Source organism: Mytilus edulis, chromosome 11, assembly GCF_963676685.1.
Source record: "Mytilus edulis chromosome 11, xbMytEdul2.2, whole genome shotgun sequence".
Taxonomy (NCBI): Eukaryota; Metazoa; Mollusca; class Bivalvia; order Mytilida; family Mytilidae; genus Mytilus; species Mytilus edulis.
In genome coordinates, this window is record NC_092354.1 from 16,360,746 (window position 1) to 16,375,492 (window position 14,747).

At 32.1% G+C, this 14,747-nt stretch overlaps 1 protein-coding gene across 1 annotated transcript; it reads right to left on the reverse strand.

Annotated features, from left to right (window-relative positions):
- Window positions 1–7,758: 7,758 nt before the first annotated feature.
- LOC139494770 (uncharacterized) lies at window positions 7,759–14,540 on the reverse strand. Its single transcript, XM_071282967.1, has 7 exons — window positions 14,410–14,540; window positions 13,205–13,240; window positions 12,291–12,461; window positions 10,846–10,940; window positions 10,521–10,608; window positions 9,412–9,628; window positions 7,759–7,834 (listed from the first exon to the last, which is right to left on the reverse strand). The coding sequence occupies exons 1-7, from the start codon at window positions 14,471–14,473 to the stop codon at window positions 7,825–7,827; spliced, it is 681 nt and encodes a 226-aa protein (XP_071139068.1). The 5' UTR covers window positions 14,474–14,540; the 3' UTR covers window positions 7,759–7,824.
- Between the last annotated feature and the right edge of the window lie 207 nt (window positions 14,541–14,747).

Below are 14,747 nucleotides of genomic sequence, written 5' to 3' on the forward strand. Positions count from 1 at the left end.
GTCATACCAATATACGACCAAAATTTTTCATTTTTTGCGGTTGTATAAAAACAAATATACACAGATAAATGGTTAAACTGTTGAGCAGACATACAATTATCCGGCCACGTCCACTTGTATTTTTGTCCATCTGATGAGTTAAGCCTTTTTCAACTGATTTTTATAATTCGTTCTTATGTTTTACTGTTATACCACTGTCCTAGGTTAGGGGGAGGGTTGGGATCCCCCGCTAACATGTTTAAACCCGCTAATAATACATTATTTATGTATGTGCCTGACCCAAGTCAGGAGCCTGTAATTCAGTGGTAGTCGTTTGTTTATGTGCAACATATTTGTTTTTCATTCATTTTTAATATACATAAGGCCTTTAGTTTTCTCATTTGAATTGTTTTACATTGTCTTATCGGGGCCTCTTATAGCTGACTATGGGGTATGGGCTTTGCTCATTGTTTAAGGTCGTACGGTGACCTTTAGTTGTTAATGTCTGTGTCATTTTGGTCTCTTGTGGACAGTTGTCTCATTGGCAATCATACCATATCTTCTTTTTTATATTGTCATTAAAATGGTAAGACTTTACTGTTTATATACATGTAATATTATGGTGGTCTATCGTAAAGAAAAACGTGCAAAATGGTCTAAATACAAGTTTTTAGTCATGAATGAACATGATGAAGGTATTAGCAAAAAAAAGTAAAAGTTTGATAGATCTGAAAAAATTTAACATAATAAAGTCATCAATATCTATTTTAACTAAATATTAAACAATTTTGCAGCATCAGAATTTTTTTGGATAAAAACAAGCATTCTGTGAGTAATACATGGCAATACATAGTCCCCAACCCGTTACAAATTCATTGTAATGGAACAAAGTTTTAACTTGATCTATAATTTGTCATGGTGTAAACTACATAAAAATATCGAGACAAAATCTTCAAGCAAAACAAATAAAACTTGTTGAATTCTGACTAAGTGAATTTCTTATGTCCAAAGACCACAACTCTGCACACAAATATCAGACTGGAACAAAACTGAATCACTAAATACCAAAGAAAAGGAAAAAACATTCAAAATGTCATTTTGTCTTAAAAAAAATGAGTTATTTCCGTTTGAACAGAAATTTTCTAATGAATAAGTATTTCATCAAAAATTTAATTCTAGAGAAAGGGCTTCAACTGAACAAAGAGAAAAGATTAAAGCGTGAATAATGAATTTGACCTGTAACTTGTCATGATAAATCAATAAACCAAATATCAAATCAAAATCTACAAGCACAAAGTCTTGATTTGCCAAAATGACAGATAGACAGACTGACAGACAGACAAACCTAAGTCCACTTAGACGTTAGCCGTTAGGGGACTTAAAATCAAAATCTCAAAGTATCAACAAACAGGAAAGAGATGTTCTTTGGAGAGGGAACATTTAAGATAATTTTGGAAAAGCTTTCGATTTTTGAAGAAGTAGGTTCACCTCAAATGTCTTTCTTTTATCTTGATTTAATCTGAGATATAAATCAAAAACTTTTATATGGCACATTATATATGCACATATAAACTTTTTTCGTAGATGAAAAAAAATGGCCACATTTTTTACATACGCTCTAATAGACACAGATTTCGAATCTGGACACTCAATGAGTGATTGCCCCTATAATTGGTTGCATTCCAATCAAAAGTTTCAAAGAGGAAGATTTTTTGAAGTACAAGTATGTTCACAACTCTGTTTCATATAACAAGCTTTTTAAAAGACTGTCATCAATTGAAAGTATGTGAAAATCAGGTGCTCCGCAGGGCGCAGCTTTATACAACCGCAGTGGTTGAACAGTTGGGGCAAATTAAAGTTGGTCACAATGTTCAAGCTTGATGCTGTCTGAATTTGGATTGTGATTGCATTTTTGACAAAATAAAAGTTTTTGTTACAAAATAAATGTGGTCAAAGATCAAAAAATCTATTGCACAATACTGTGCAATTGAAGATTTCTTCTTGAAAATTTTCAAAATTTGAAATTTGAAAAATTTTGAAAAAAAAAGAAATCCCTTAAAAAATTGTTTACAAATCCCCCCCCCCCCCCCCATTTATTGAAACCCCCTTTAAGGAATAACCCTTAAACACAATCCATCCTTTCCTTTTAAGTATAGAACCTTGTAGTACAATTACAGAGAGATCCATATACTTAAACCCAAGTTATTGTTTGGAAACTAGAAACATGCTTCTTTTTGGCCCTTTTTTGGCCCCTTATTCCTACATATTTTGGACAATTAATCCAAAACTAAATCCCAGCCTCCCCTTTGTTATATGGAGCGTTGTGGTACAATTTGAGAGAGATCCATACAATTACACACAAGTTATTGTCTTGAAACTAGAAAAATGCTTGTTTTTTGGCCCCTTTTTGGCCCTTAATTCCTAACTTTGAACCCATGACCCATTTAAATGAATCCAAACCTTCTACGTGTGGTTTTAAACATTGTGATACAATATCAGAGCAATTGAAATACTTATACACAAGTTATTATCCTTAAACTATAAAATGCTTGTTTTGGGCCCCTTTTGGGCCCTTAATTCCTAAACGGTTGGGACCATCATCCCCAAAATCGATCCAAACCTTCCTTTAGTGGTATTGAACCTTCTGAAAAAAAATCATAAAGATCTATACACTTAAACTAAAGTTATTGTCCGGAATATAAGTCTACTCTGATCAGTTTTAGTTAAAATATTAAAGGGCAAAAACTATTACAATTAGTGCATTTTATAGATATTTGGGAGCATTTTTTTTCCAATTTCCCAATATTTGCCAGGCTAAATTTTTTTACTTGTCTTAGAACTGATATGCACCTTTGAAAAAATCCTAAAAGTTGAAAAAAATAAATATGATCTTGAGAGAAAACACCTACTGAGTACATGTACTACATCCAAGTTATTTAATACATCTGTTGCACGAACCTCTCTGGCAACCTGCCAAAAGGTAAAAAAAATGTCAAAATGCATTTTTTCTTTTTTTTTTATAATGTTCTTTGCAAAATATAACAAGATAATGCTATATTTAAGAGATATATCAATTATCCAGACCTTTAAAAAGTACCTAAATATGGTGATTTTTTGGGCATTTTTTTTTAATAATTCACAAATATGCAAATAAGGCTGTTAAATGAAAAATAGTGTGAATTTACAAAAAAATTTTTTTTATCTTAACTCCTAAATACCCAAAGATTTTGGAAATATATATAATGTTGCCCAGTTATAACTACCAATTTGGACGAAATTTGAGATTTTGCATGGTTTTATGGCAGACTGGCTCTTAAGTAAAAAAACAAAACAAGTTATAATTGCAATAAAACATGTCGGCAGGGAATGTTTATTATTTTGTGATGCATTTTGATATTTTCAGCCTTGTCCGTTGTGAACGTTTTTTTTTTGTTTTTTTTTTGCACCAGTGACAAATCTAACAAATTTAGTACAGAGTTAAAAGTAGATTAATTTGTAAATTTATTTATAACTTTCAACAAGTCTATACTGTCTACGGAAAAAGTCAATAATTTCACCATTTTCACAATCAAAGTTTCATTTAATAAAACTCTAAATATATATTGTTTTATGTTGGTAATTGTAAAAGTTTTTCATTAACCTTAAGGATACATAATTATATCGATTTAATTTATGTAAACATTGACTATTGCATTTGTCCCCCTATTAAGTATCCGCAAGTTTCCAGGAAAGGAATACAGACGAAGATAAAAAGTAAATATACGGGGATACGACAATTAACAGCAATATGAATAATAGTCATCACCATAAAGAGTAACAGATGGACACATTTATTGTATTTAATTTATTTCTATTTGATATTCTTATTGCCTTTGATTTTTTCCTTTAGATAATCCTTGATTTAGTTTCTCGTTTTAATATTTTAGAAAGTTTTTTTTAGAAACCACACATACTGAGATAACACGAGTTTTCATGTCAGTTATCAACACCATTCTAAACATTTGTTGAATATGACATAGGTTATATGACTAATTACATCAGAGAGTTCACATATATGCTTTAAATTAAAATAATAATGTGCGATGAGTGAAAATCCGAATAATTTCTCTGCTTATATTGGCAATTTGTGGTTTTTTTAACTCCTTATAATTATTATGTGTATGCCTCCAGAGTGTGCTGTTCTAATCAGAGGGTGAAGTTTATCTACTTTACAATAATAAATAATTTCGTATCCTTTGCAAATGAGTTTATTAATTTAATTCCTGGCTACATTTAAAACATCATGCCATCTTAAGAATTATTTTTGAAGTGCTGTCTTTTTGGAACTTAACTTGGCTTCCTTTACATAACTTAAAGTATCTCTATCTTTCACAAATAATTAAAAGATTTTATTTGATATTTTCCATTTTTATCCTTTAATACCCTACTCAACTGTACAAATTGGCTACCATATTTATCAAAATAAAAAAAAATCTAAAATGTGTCAAGTTTATACTGATGCACTTATAATTAATTATTTGTTTAAAGGGAAAGTTTTATTGTAGTCAGGAAATAGTAAATTACGTTTTGTTTAAATATACTTTTTCACTTTTTTGGTCTTTTGGAAAATGTTGTTTGTGGTGTATTTAGATCCTTCTACAACGAAATTTGTTTTACATGCACACGTATAAAAATTGCGGTTTTTATCCAACGCAATCATAGGTTTGAACGTAGTTTTCAATTTAGACTCGTTTATATTTTTTCGTTTGGGCTTGTATCATATTTTCCCTCCGGTTTATATGATCCATTCATCCTATATTGACTCTTAAAATTCAAGAGTCTATCTAAAAATGAGTACATTTTATATGGCCTTCCAAATACCGTTTCGATCTCTAACACCACTGAAGAGACATCTATTGTCGAAATCCGGATCTGGTGTACAAAATTTTTTTTAACACCTTATGTTTACTTTTTTGGTCTTTTGGTAAATGTTGTTTGTGCTGTATTTAGACCCTTCTACAACGAAATTTGTTTTACTTGCACATGTATAAAAATTGTGGTTTTTATCCAACGCAATCATAGGTTTGAAGGTAGTTTTCAATTTAGACTCGATATATATCATGAAGCCCAGGTGGTTGTGTGGTCTAGCGGGACGGCTACAGTGCAGGCAATTTGGTGTCACGATATCTCAGTAGCATGGGTTCGAATCCCGGCGAGGGAAGAACAAAAAAATTTGCGAAAGCAAATTTACAGATCTAACATTGTTGGGTTGATGTTTAGACGAGTTGTATATATATATTTATATATCATGTACTGTAGTACGCCGCTAGATTAAAACTGACAAGGAAAGGTAACACACGGCCAGCGAAAGCTCTTTTTTTTTGAGAGCCCAGGTGGTCGTGTGGTCTAGCGGGACGGCTGCAGTGCAGGCGATTTGGTGTCACGATATCACAGTAGCATGGGTTCGAATCCCGGCGAGGGAAGAACCAAAAATTTGCGAAAGCAAATTTACAGATCTAACATTGTTGGGTTGATGTTTAAACGAGTGGTATATACATTATGCACACAGCCATGTAACAACATTTCAGTAGTTTAGATACCTCAGGTTGACTCGACCATATTTGCACTTTAAGTATGTAAATCTATATAGCTGCATTATAAATCAGAAGTTTGTTTTATGTCAGGATGGATTGTATAATACAAACGAAAACAATATTGAAAAACAATGAATACAAAATTGTGTCCGCATCAATTTAGAGTGACAGCATTTAATCTCTGTATTCGTAATATTGAACTGTCGCTAAAGTCAATAGCTCAAGATGGTGTGTATAATAAAACTATTCGACCGTATCATTCAACACTGATATGACTGATTTTATTTGTCCTTTATAATGAAAAGTATACTGTTAGTATATTATGTCGGTTGATTTGATTGTGTTGGTAGGTAAATATAAAGTGACAAATATCCAATGCCTGTTCACAACGAGTATGTATTCGGACGTCCCAGATATGATTTATAATCCGTAAATACAAATTTAACGAAATTGACGAGATTGTTCATAATTATACAACATCTGGTTTACAATAACACTGTACAATTTTCCTTTGACCATTTTGTCGAAAACATAATCGTAAATCTAAGGTAAACAAGGTGAATTACGATGAAATATCCATGTAATGCATAGAGTTAAATTTAGGAAGAGACTGTAAAAATGGGGAACGAAGCAAAATCAACAATGATGTTGATGTTCCATGATGTAAAAAATATTGTACAGGTGCGTTGTGTAACATTTCTTTCCGCCTTATAGTTAAAAAAAACTTTCCTTTCTTTTATAATAGCTGCACGTGATCACAATATTTTATGTGTAATTTTATAGCCATTATTTAATGTTTTTAAGAATATGAAACGATTTTCTTTTTAATATGTATAATATCTATATCATGTATATAGAGTCTAAAGAGTCAAGTATTTTGATATACGAGGGGGGGAAGAACAATACAATTAGGTTAGGTATTATATCTTTAACACAGTAATCAGGCATAAGCAGATCTGTCCGCATGTCTGGTCAGTAGCGTCAGTAGCAGACCTGTCCATATGGCTTGTCAGGTGCAGACCTGTCCACATGTGTGGTCTTGGCAGACCTGTCCACAGGTCTGGTCTGAGCAGACTTGTCAATAGGTCTGCAGCAGTCCTAAGAAAGCAGATCTCAGGTCTGGTCAACCAACGACGAAGTGAACTTGCTTGTCTGCTTAACATTGCTCAAGCTAACTTAGAAAGTAGATAACACGTCTGCTCCAAGTCAACTTTTTTTTTACAGGTAAAGACTGTATCCATCGGTCGTGTTCAAATTCTGAACAATAGTATGAAAGACTGCTGGTTTTTTGTTATTGTTTAAGCAATTTACAAAGCACAAATAAAAAAAAAACGTCATGACAAGTATAGATTATGTAGTCCATCACACTTCAGCTTTAACACCATCGAACGTCGGCGTATTAATCAGCAATATAGTATCGCAATGCCACAATCGCACTTCATCGTGATTTAAAACAAATTTCAGTGCCAACGCATCGCATTTTGGCGTGACCATAACTCTTCAGATTCCTACATATATGCTGGAAGAACAATTTGTGTAAATAAAAGGAGACGCAGAGATTCATAATTGAGTCATAAACCAAGTTAGCACCAAAGCTAAATGAGGTGAACACTCTGGTTTCTTGAATGAATACACATCATTTAAGCTTTAAAAATTGAAAAAAAGATACGTATGGTTAATTGAACTAATAAATTCAAAATATGAAATCAACACGAAATCCCTTAAATAGCAATATTGTAATCCACAAATTAAAGAAACCTTGAGGCAATACACAGGAACTAACTCCGATTTCTAACATCTGAATAAATATAATGTTCTGACAAAAAATGAATATATTGTAGTAATATTATCGATGCGTGTGAATAGTGCTGTATATATATCCACAGGAGACATAAATGACGTAGATGCAAGAAAATCTACATCACACCTACGACATTTAATAATACAATGAGAAAATTTTATGTCATATTGCAAGCTGTGAATGGAATCGACATGACAAACACAAATAATCTCAAATGACCAAACCAACGACATGTCATTGACCCCGCTTTCCTCAACCTTGACTCCCGTTCAACTCTTGCATTCCTCCCCGTCATTCCCATGTTCCCTTACTCCTACCCATCTCCTCATTATAATATTCTGACTAAATCAATTGGCACGGATTAGAAGGAAGAGGTGTTTGGCAGAAAACAATGCTATACAATGATTAACCTTTGTTTGAGATTTTATTATACGATATGTTCTCGTTGTCTGGTCATTGTCGTCATGGTGGTTAGTCAAACCTGCAAAGTAGAAAATAAGACATCAGTTATATTTAGGGTGTATACTATAGTTTTTGTACATTAAAATCAATAAATCAAATTCTAAAACAGGTTATTTGTTACTCGTAAAGAAATGAGCTATGCTCTATTGATGCATAATATTTTAATTTTAGTTTCTTGTGTACAATTTGGAAATTAGTATGGCGTTCATTGTCACTGAACAAGTATATATTTGTTTAGAGGCCAGCTGAAGGACGCCTCCGTGTGCGGGAATTTCTCGCTACATTGAAGACCTGTTGGTGACCTTCTGTTGTTGTTTTTTTTTTCTATGGTCGGGTTGTTGTCTCTTTGACACATTCCCCATTTCCATTCTCAATTTTATAGTCAGATAAACGTACAAAGAAGGTGTGCAATTTTGTATGATCATGTTATGTATTGTTAACAATCAGACACTAAAAGTCCTCATTTCTAACATAAATGCATATTGACAAAACAATTACTTTATTAATTAGTGGTGAGCTCTGTCGTAGTTTTATAACTCTATAGGTAATGTAAAACTAGGAGTTTGTGCTTTTCTGGAGCACAACAGTTGATTTTTGGGTATTCACATTCAAACATTCAAGTTTTGAACTTGAAGATTGGCGCCGTAGAAAATGGAGTTAATCCTGTTGTTCATATCTTTCTGTAAGCAGAAAATGGGTTGCAGATCGGAGACTATATCATTCACAAATGGAGCGATACTTCATTGGAATGTCATTGCAATACACATTAAGTGGTCACTAGGCAATACACAAATAGTCTGGCAGTGGCTGGACCTTTAAAACGATATCCGTATAGTACACAAAGTGATATCTGTTGAGCTGTTATTGTATAAAAGAGGGGCGAAAGATATCAAAGGGACAGCCAAACTCATAGATCGAAAATTAATTGACGACACCATGGCTAAAAAAAGACAAACAGACAAATGAGAGTACACAAGACACAACATAGAAAACTAAAGACTAAGCAACACAAACTCCGCCAAAAACTGGGAGTGATCACAGGTGCTCCGGAAGGGTAAGCAGATCCTGCTCCACATGTGGCACCCGTCGTGTTGCTCATTTTATTAGAAATCTGGTAAAAAGTCTAATTCAGTAGGTCACATTCGTGAAAAGGGAAGGGGATTGTAGTTACGACATGAGGAACATATCCGATATCATCTGTGAAACAGTTATTCATATACATAAGACTCCTCTTTGCAGAATAAAAGTGTATGTCTTTTTAAGACTCTGCAGCTGGTTCAGGAAATTGTAATGTCTTTCATACTGTCCTGTTGTTTTGAGTTGATCATTTGTTTTATACGTCATTGATTTTAATGATATAACTACATTGAGTAGAACGGGATTTTTTTTTATGTCTCCAAATAATGGTTTATGTTGGATTTCCATTATTTTTTGTAAATGTAACACATTTGAATTCTTGATTGTTTATTGTTAACGTCTGGGTTTTTTCCCGTATTTATCAGTGATTTCTTTAATAAGTTGTTACGCTAAAAAATAACTTTAAAAAAGAAAATAAATCAAATTTCAGTTAAAAATAACAACTATAAAATATCCTACCTTGATTCACAGATATATTCATTGTCATTACTGTTGCAGATGTGCTTTGCCGTGTCATACCATTTACCACCAGATATAAGAAAACAACTGCCCACTTCAATGTCACTAGGATCTGATTCCCTGCCAGTAAAGCTGTTTGAGGCTGTTGTATTCCCAGATTGCCATACATAACTAATGCCATCCTTTGACTCTAATCCAATAAAAGGAAGGGTTATATCTACAAGAAGTAGTAAATCAAGCTATATGTATATAAATAAAATGCTAAAAAGTCTGCAAAACAACACTAATATATCAATATTAAAAAAGTAAACCGCAAATGTTAGTATCTATGAAAACAGATATTCTTTATCAGTATGATTATGACGTAAGATGAATCATATCAATTTATTTTGATTTACCCACAGGTTTTTGTTGTGTTCGTTTTCACAGGTTTTTTTATGTTTTATTGTGTGTACTATTGTTTGTTTATTTGTTTGTTTGTTTGTTTGTCCTTTACTTTTTTTAGCCATGGTGTAGTAATTTTATTTTTGATTTATTAGTTTAAATTTCCCTCTTGTATCTTTCGTCTCTCTTTTGAAACATATCCGTTGTAAAAAATCATATGGGCATTAAAACTCATAAGTCGAACACAATTTATTAATGCAAAAAAAAAATAAACCTATCTAAAGACAAACACTTCTAACCAAAGCACAGCATAGAAAACCAGAGACTGAGAAACTGGAACCTAAAAAAAACAGGGCTGATATAAGGTGTTTTGGAAGGGTGAACAGATCATATTACACATGTGACATATATTCCGCCACCCTTGGTTGAATAGACAATTTGTAATCAAAACCCTCTTGTATGGTGATATTCGTAGGGCATGCAAGCTCCATAACAATGTAGGAATTGGGAGATATATATTTCATATGCAAGTGCAGCTGGCATTTACCTATATAGAACTAGACAGTTAACAATTTAGAAGCTTAATTCTTCGATTTTGTCGTTAATTTTGTTTGTGATAACTTGCATGCAGAAACTAGAATTACCTTCTTTTCAAATTATGTTATAGAACTTTTAATACAATGGTTTGTACCTAATTTTTAGATCTAGTATTCATAATTGCTTACCAATTTCGTCTATAGCTGAAACTATGAATCTGTTTTCTTCTTGGTTATTTATTTCCAAAAGAGTACCACACATGGAAGAGCAAATCTCCTTCAAAACAATATTTTAAGCAGACAGTTACCCACGTAATATAGTGTACACAACTTATTGTAAATGATAAGTGTACTTCAATGATAAAAAGAACAAAATAAATAAATACGAATATGCACACCTTACATATAATGCACACATTAAATCATTACTTTTGTCACAAATTTGTAAAAAGTATAAATCTATAAAATTTCCCATCTGTGCTAAATAAGAACATACTAGTATATAACAATTTACCTTTGCCTTGTCATAACCGTTGATATGTTTCACAAATACGTATATGGACCCACTGAATGAACGTACACCAGCTACATGTACGTCATTTGGAACACCTAAATAATTGTAAATATAGATGATTGAGACATATCACAATGATTCATACGAGGAATCACGGAATGTTTTATTATTTGAGATATCAAGATATATTACGGATTACAAATGTGTCGAGGTTTGTGATTGGATAACAACACAGAGATGTCAGAATATATTCAGGAAACTGCCGGGGTATATACGACGTTTTTAACCCCAATCGGGACCTCAAAAACGTCATCAAAACATCGGTTACTATGTGACATAGTCAAAAGCTACCAGACTGTCAGAGGCTCACAGAGGGAAAATAGTGACGTGCTTCAGTCAATAATACATTTTTGAAACTAAATCACGCAATTTACACTTTTAATACTTACATTTAATGTTAAAAGTGTTATTATAAATTATTACATACACGATACAATTATGTTCACAACAAATTAGAAAATCCTTCACGTATGACGAACATATCAGTTCGGGTTTTCAATATATATGTGTTTTTCAATGAATACCTGCACTGGAAAATAACATTAAGTCAGGGGTAATCCGTAATATATGTGTAATTCAGGTCTCAGAAAGGGTATATACTGTGACATTCCCGGCTTAGGGCCTATATCCCCTTCGCCTTCGGCTCAGGGGATATAAACTCTAAGCCGGGAATGTCACAGTATATAACCTGTCTGAGACCTGAATAACATATAATATCTCTATATTTGAGGTGTTTTTTTTATACGAGATTGCATTTCATCATACTTTTAGTTCTTTAAGCTAAATTCAGTAAGAGTAAAACCCTATGTAATCAGGTTTTGTGTTGAAAAATATGAAGATTGATGTAAATACTTAAATAAAAGTACTAACAGAGTTATCTCCCTGTAGTGTTAGGTACCACCTTAAATAAAAGTACTAACTATATATATATGATCATTTCCTTTCTCGACATATTTAATACTGAATTCTAAAAAAAGTTTTTTAACTTTCAACTTGATATGATTCCAAAACATTTTTTTACATTAGCCAATGCTAATTATTAGGACCTATAAAATTATGAAGGCTCTTCGTTATCTCACAAAGCCAGAAAATCTTGAAAATACGTTAAAACAAATTGCATATCGGAGCGTTTCACTGATGTTTGGACATTGAATCCGTCTTCCAATTACAGTGAAACCTGACTAAACCGAACCCTGCATAAACCAAAAAGCTGTAAAAACCAAACATGTTCTTAAAGCATCGTCATATTAAATTGTATGCGTTCGAAACCGAACAAAGTTAAAGAGGTTCGGTTTAAACAGATTTAACTGTAAATTGAAAACAAGAATACTCATAAATCAAGATCAAGCAACGTGGTGAGATATCAAATAAAACACAAGTATTACATATGGCATTTATCGGACTCCATGTGCCGTCTTCCAAACATTTAATACTGTCATTCCCTTTAAGAGAATGACCAGCTGAGCACGTCAATTTTCCTGTGCTTCCTTCAATTTTCCCGTCTGTGCTAATAGTCATGTTTGCACAGGTTCTTGGTATTGGGTCTGAACACTCAACTACAAATATATTTTTAAAGATACATCACATGGAAAATATATATACCTGAATCATAAGATAGAACGATTTTTTTGTAGTCAATGTTTTTCTTCTTCGTACTTTTTTTTTAAGATTTTTTCACATTTTTAATTCGAGAGTCACTAACGAGTCTGGCGCAGACGAACCCCGCGTCTAGCGTAAACAATTTTAATCCTTGTGTCAAAGTTGAGTTAATTTAATATGGACCCTCAATATCTAATTACAAATCTGTTAACAAAGATCTATGTGTTATACTTTCATGTAGATACATTTACCATTTATCTAAATCTGAAGTTGGAAAGTCTATTTTTGATTAATGACAAAACACCTTTTAGTAAACAATCAAGCCACGTTTAACGTCACAAGTGTTCCTAATCTAACATAAATAAACCATGTTTAATGAAATTTTCAGCATATTGCAAATAAAAAAAGTATCAAAAACTAATAAATATAGAACTCCTTGGTAAATAAGTTAAGCAGGAAGTCTACTAAATCATAATAAAATCAAACGCCCGATTAACATGACTTAATCAACCAATGAAAAGAAAGGATGACAATGTTTTATTTCTGACTTGATACCAGCACTGTGCGACGCAAAGATGGGTTTAACCTGCTTAATTAGCTAGCTAATTATAAAGCTTGCATTTGTATGACAGTTGTTTACAGTTTTGTTATATTGATTATATTGGACGGGCAACAAAGTATAGACATACTAATAACTTACCGACAGTTGGTATCTTGTGACATCTTTTCCTTTTCACTGAAAGTAGATTTTTTTTATCTATTTGAAGTAATAGAATCTTATTTTCGCACATCTCATATAAAAGAAGAACATTTAATTGTTGTTTTTTCTATCCAAACAGTATAAAAATTGTGTAATAATGGTACTACAAAACAACATGAATGTCTTAAATGATTCATATGTTTAACAGTACACTCAACATGGATTACTTTATTAATTATCTTAGACATAATATTCTTGGAATTTTTCCATGTCGACAAATGAAAACAATACTGATGTTATGATCCGATCCATATTGCTTAACCAAACTTCAACATAGTTAATATTGAAGTTCAAATATTGAAAATTGTGCAAATATTTATATCACCATTTGGTGCCAGAAAGTAATTTATTATTTTCCTATGAAAAATTAAAAACAAAGTATAGTTTCAAAATTGTACCAAAACAATAATAAAAAAAGATGGCATGATAATATTTCAGCGAAAGTTGAAAATTGTGGGAAATAGCGCTAAACCTCTCACTTGTATGACAGTCGTATCAAATTCCATTATATTTAAAAAGAACTTTTTTTCAGGAATCACAGAATAAATGTTTAACATTTTGTAAGAATGTATATGTTAGGTTGCAAAACATTTCTGACTATCCTTTACAGACGGTTCTTAACATAATGAAATTTCGGGTCTATTTTCGCAAAAGAAGTATATTTTGATCTGAGCGTCATTGATGAGTCTTATGTAAACAATACTCGCATCAGGCGTATTGAATTATAATTCGGGTACATTTGATGACTAGAAGTATAGTAATTTTCCTGAAAGACTAGTGATTTTGTTAACAATATTTGATAAATATAGAAAACATTTTGTGTGTTTCTTAATACAGGCACGAAAAGTTAAAACGGCAACTGCATTGAAGAAATATATCATGACCCATATAAGTATTTATCTATAGTTTCTTATATCCTGTTAAGTAACTCAAACATATAAATATTATTTAATACTTATAATCCGTGTCTTATACTGTATTTTGTATTATCATATGTTTCGTCTTGAACAATCATACGATATATTTAAATTGTTTTTCGTCGTGCTGACCATCTGTTAGAAACAATTGCAAGCTTGGTACATTGCGTTTGATTTCAATGATGCTTTCTAAATGTTTTTGTTTGAAAGAAACAAATAAAAACTTACTTTCAATGGCTGGAACAAGTAACAATCCCAAAAGAACGGTTATGGTGAGAACTAATGAATTCATCGTTGGTGCTTTTACTGATTCAATTTAAAACAATAATGTGTTGTACGTATTACAAACTGACAACAGTATATATATTCAATATCATTTGTCACATCAGGTATTGATTTAGGAAATTATCTAACAGTTTACATCATGACCAATCAGACAATTATATGTTACAGACCATGGAAATCTTATTTGTTGCTGAGCTAAAATCGGTTTTGATTTTTTTTCAATCTTCACTCAAGTGAAACACTTCTCTCTCTGTCATTAACAATCATACATGTGTTAGTGC